Source organism: Lathyrus oleraceus, chromosome 4, assembly GCF_024323335.1.
Source record: "Lathyrus oleraceus cultivar Zhongwan6 chromosome 4, CAAS_Psat_ZW6_1.0, whole genome shotgun sequence".
Taxonomy (NCBI): domain Eukaryota; kingdom Viridiplantae; phylum Streptophyta; class Magnoliopsida; order Fabales; family Fabaceae; genus Lathyrus; species Lathyrus oleraceus.
Window position 1 is genome coordinate 148856264 of NC_066582.1, and position 2764 is coordinate 148859027.

The 2764-nt window shown below is 32.6% G+C and overlaps 1 protein-coding gene across 1 annotated transcript; it reads left to right on the plus strand.

Moving 5' to 3' along the window:
* Positions 1 to 529: 529 nt before the first annotated feature.
* On the plus strand, positions 530 to 2062 carry LOC127074205 (homeobox-leucine zipper protein HAT4). The gene is made up of 4 exons (XM_051015511.1): positions 530 to 802; positions 895 to 1196; positions 1281 to 1360; positions 1448 to 2062. The coding sequence occupies exons 1-4, from the start codon at positions 715 to 717 to the stop codon at positions 1752 to 1754; spliced, it is 777 nt and encodes a 258-aa protein (XP_050871468.1). The 5' UTR covers positions 530 to 714; the 3' UTR covers positions 1755 to 2062.
* Positions 2063 to 2764: the final 702 nt, after the last annotated feature.

Sequence of the window (2764 nt, forward strand, 5' to 3'; positions counted from 1 at the left end):
ATTAGAATAATAAAAGCACTAGAGATTATGGTTCGTACCTACCCAATTATTCAAAAAAAAAGCTTAAGGTGAAGTCTCCTAAACCAACTTGAGGGTGACTTGTAGGCTTCAACCCCAAATATGTATTCTTCTCTTGACAATGTCTAGTCAATCACCCTTCACACAGGGTGGTGATAGTTAACTAAGTGAAAGTAACATAATTTTTTTAACAAAGATTCCAACTCACTATTTATATGAAAGTAACATAATTTATATGAAACTAACATAATTTGGTAACTAACAAATATAAAGAGTGTGTTAAAACTTTGGTGATAAAGGTCTTTCTATCATTATTCTTATCAACATTTGCCATATTATTGTGTTCACCTATTTGAAAAAGAAACACTTTAGTATTTTACCAAATGGTCAAAGATAAAAAAGTAAGGGTAAAGATATATCCTCCTCCATGATGAAATAGTAAATGAAGGGGGACAGACAGAGAAACAAATGTGCATTATTTGAAAGGCAAATGCCATGATTGATATAACTTGCCCTTGCTCACATAAAGTCATGATTGAACGACCTCTCTCCCACCCATTTCCTTCCTCTTTCTATTTATTCCCCTCTCACACGCTTCCTTCCACTCCCAAACCAAAACCACCCTACCCTCTCTCTCTAGAAAACTAAAAACCAACTCCTCTTTCTCATTCTCATTCTCACTTTCTTCATAGAAAAATGATGGTTGAAAAGGAAGACCTGGCTCTGAGTCTAAGCTTGAACTTCTTTCACAAACCTCACCCTCTCAATCTCATCTCTTCCTCAGGTATGTATTCTTCCATTCTCCAGATCTAGTTATAAATTCAAAACACTTCAATATTGAAACTCTCATACATGAATAAACTATTCTACCTACAGATCGAAACTCTCATACATGCAGAAACGAAGATGGAAGATTCCTACGAGGATTCGACGTGAATCGCTTACCATCTACCGTTATCGAACACGAAGAAGAAGAAGAAACAGGAGTTTCATCTCCGAACAGCACTGTTTCAAGTGTTAGCGGAAAACGAAGCGAGAGAGAAGATCATGACGTGGACAATAGAGGAAATATCAGCGACGATGAAGACGCTGAAACCGCTAGGAAAAAACTCAGACTCTCTAAAAACCAATCAGCTATTCTCGAAGAAACTTTCAAACAACACAATACCCTTAATCCCGTAATTAATCTAACTTAATACCCGTTAATCTCTTTAGTTATTTGTTTATTTTTGACTAATTTTGTTTTATATTTTGTTTTGTAGAAGCAAAAGTTGGCACTTGCAAAGCAACTTGGGCTTCGTCCTAGACAAGTTGAAGTCTGGTTTCAAAATAGAAGAGCTAGGTTAGTTACTTAAATAATATTTGATTAATTACCAAAAATTAATTTAAATAAGAAATATTTAAATCTTTTTTTAATTTGATGTTATAGGACAAAGCTGAAGCAAACGGAGGTTGATTGTGAAGTGTTGAAAAGGTGTTGTGAAAATCTAACGGATGAAAATAGAAGACTACACAAGGAAGTTCAAGAGCTTAGAGCACTGAAACTTTCCCCTCAATTTTATATGCAAATGACTCCACCAACAACTCTTACTATGTGCCCTTCTTGCGAGCGCGTGGGTGTTCCATCCAACGGTGTTGATGCTATCTCTCAAGCCCATCCTCGGGCCGTACACATGGGCCCGTGGGCTTCCGCTGCTCCTCCTGCGCATAGGATGTTTGATGTTTTCCGTCAATGATCAGACGGTGGGGGTGATTTGGTCATTTTAAAATATAGAAAACAGTGGGGTCTATGATATTATGGGGATTAAAAACGTGATTTGGTGGGTCTTGAATGTTTTGTATGAGTTTGACTCTTCATCTTTTGTTTTGTTGGGTTGAACTAGGAAGGGTTTTAGTTTCTAAATATACTTACTTTCTTTTTCCATTTCAAGACTTGTCATAGGCTTTGTGTAAAGTGCAGATGTGTAGCTGATTAATAGTTAATTAGTTAATCATATATAGGTTTGGTACTATTAAGCCTAATAATTCACTTATATTGATACTACTCCCTCCTCTTTTTATACCAAGTGATTCAATTTAATAGATTTGTTTTTGGATGATTTTTATTCAATAAAGGCAATAAATTAAATAAAAAGTTGAAAAATAAAAAGAATGAGAAAACATAAAATCTAAGTTAGAAAATCGATAGTTGGACATATTTAAATTTATAAATATTTAATTTATCAATAAAAAACTTTTCAAAAACACTAATCATATATCTATTATCTCTAAAAATATAAGATATCTTAAATTTAAAACAAGCCTTTGTATAAAATATTTTTCTATTTAATTATGTGATACTAATAAACAATATTCAAATGGATAATATTCAAATTAGAAAGTACAACATTGATAAATATTAAATTAGTTATAAATTAGTTAAGCAAATGATTTTTTAAATTCAACATGATTTTATGTAATTCAACTTAAAAGGAGATAGGAGCTCCAATTTTAACTAAGAAAATTCTCATTCCCAAATTATCTCTAACACTATTACAAAATATTGATTTTGTAAAGAACTTACACCTTGGCCAAAATATTCTTCGTCATAAAATCTATTCAATTAGGTGTCTTTTTATATTCGTAAAATATTGTGTGTTTCTTTTTCTTTTCTTTTTTTAAATTAAAATTAAAGTACATTTTACCTCGGTCAGTTTTTCTAAATGTGGGTGTCGTGTCGCAAAAAATATCTGAGTGTGTCGCACGC